Raw genomic sequence first — 1,981 nt, 5'->3', positions numbered from 1 at the left:
GTTAAAATATATGTTTATCATATAAAGTCTAATGTTACAACTAATCGGGGATCCCTTTAAAATGTCTTAAATCAATCTTTCAGAGGTCTTAAAATGTTAACATATTGTAAATAGGCTGATTGTAATTAATCTCAAATATTAAAATAATCAGTAACATTTATTTTTTTAAATATTCACATGTAGACATTCACCTTTGACTTAACTTCCTTTTATTTCACATGCAAATATCTCAACTGTCCACCTGAGCAATGTGAAATTTGTTTTCTAATATGTTAATGTTTTCTTTCCAAAGATGCATTCATATTTCTTGCAAACATTTTACCTCACAGGCACTTTAAGGTTTCATCTACAGCAAGCTGGGGTTGAGAACCCACTGTGGGTCCTAAAACTCCTAATATTAGGTCGTTAGAGGATTTCCAGAAATAAAACTGACTGCTAAGAACGTTTCTGCTATAGTTGGATATGGATAAAAACAACTGGTCTATTAGCAATATTCAAATAATTCAACCAAAAATACTTTGATTCATGAGTTTCTGCCAGTTTTTGTTCTTTTGTCATTTGTGTTTATTATGAAATTGGTCTTAAATTTAATTTCACTTGGCATTAAAAAGTCTTAAATTTAACTTTCCTTAAACTGTAGGAACTCTGCCTACAGAACACTTGAAAATGATTTATGGGTAAAATCAGATGTGCTGAGCCAATCTGGATGGTTTCACCAGATGCAACAAGAAGAGCATTCAACTCCTCAGGAAAAACCTAGATATGTTGTTGAGTGTTTCTTTCCTTGTCACAGGTGGCCAGTCTTCTGGATAAGCTCCACTCCACCAGGCAGCATCTCCACCAGATGTGGCACGTCAGGAAGCTGAAACTGGACCAGTGTTTTCAGCTCCGCCTGTTCGAACAGGACGCAGAGAAGGTGAGTCACATCAAATGGCTTTGCATTTGAGACATTTGTTAAAAAGTAACACAAGTTAGTTAGTTTTTTTTCTCCACTGCACTTTGCCACTTGAAATTTATAGTTTATATCAGTTTTAACGCAGAGGCTGTTTGTTCAGTGGAAAATCCTCCCACTTTGTTTCACTCACAGCAGCTCAGCGATTAGCTTAGCTTCACACCGTATGGCAACAGTGCTATGATGTAAAAAAGAAAATCTGACAGAACATGGATTTATTTACCTTTATTTAACCAGGCAGGCCTGAAGACAACCTAGCAAGCGTTTTTGGCTTATGTCACAGGGCTTTTCTTCAGTTCAACATTGCCAAATACAATTCAAAAATGGCAAGTCAGGGAAATTTCTGCTCATCTGGGGTCAGATTTATAAAAAATTGCGTGGAAACCATACTAAAAATGAACATATGGCCAAAAGGTAAAAATGGCATACTCCAAAACAATTCAGGTTTATAAAACCATGCGTACGCATGTTTCTGCACCTTTCATTTATAAATCGCAGCCGCACCTCAGAGTTTGCGCACAAGGTCTCGCCTCAGGTTCTACCCTCTACACGCCCACATTCAACCATAAACAGTCAATGTAAAGTACCTCATGAATGTTAAGATGTATTTAAATCAGTCAGCTGATCAATGATTGGTTCAGACGCTCCGTCATGCATCTGGAGGATGACAGGTGCTGACTGACAGCTGCTCATGTGAACAGATTGTCAGTAATTGATAGATTTTCCCTGATTTTGCAGTTTTACAGACGTTAAACTCAACTTCAAATTTATCTCAGAGCCTGCAGGACGATAACAACAATAAATAAAATTACATACAGTGGGTAAAATAAGTATTGAACACGTCACCATTTTTCTCAGTAAATATATTACTAGAGGTACTAATGACATGAAATTTTCACCAGATGTCGGTAACAACCCAAGTGATCCATACATACAAAGAAATCAAACCATAAATGTCCAGAAATGAAGTTATTTGTAATAATAATGTAACTTCATTTCTGGACATTTATGGTTTGATTTCTTTGTATG

The 1,981-nt window shown here is 36.1% G+C and overlaps 1 protein-coding gene across 1 annotated transcript in view; it reads left to right on the top strand.

Moving 5' to 3' along the window:
- LOC106536343 (kalirin) overlaps positions 1-916 on the top strand; it is a gene marked incomplete at its 3' end in the record, with an annotated part of 74,956 nt that extends 74,040 nt beyond the window's left edge. The window contains 1 exon segment of the mRNA XM_014033595.1: positions 794-916. Coding sequence (XP_013889049.1) covers positions 794-916 — 123 coding nt within the window.
- Positions 917-1,981: the final 1,065 nt, after the last annotated feature.

This window comes from Austrofundulus limnaeus, unplaced genomic scaffold (assembly GCF_001266775.1).
Source record: "Austrofundulus limnaeus strain Quisiro unplaced genomic scaffold, Austrofundulus_limnaeus-1.0 Scaffold1780, whole genome shotgun sequence".
NCBI lineage: Eukaryota > Metazoa > Chordata > Actinopteri > Cyprinodontiformes > Rivulidae > Austrofundulus > Austrofundulus limnaeus.
The sequence above is the reverse complement of the archived record's forward strand: the minus strand, read 5'-3'. Positions and strand labels throughout refer to the sequence as shown.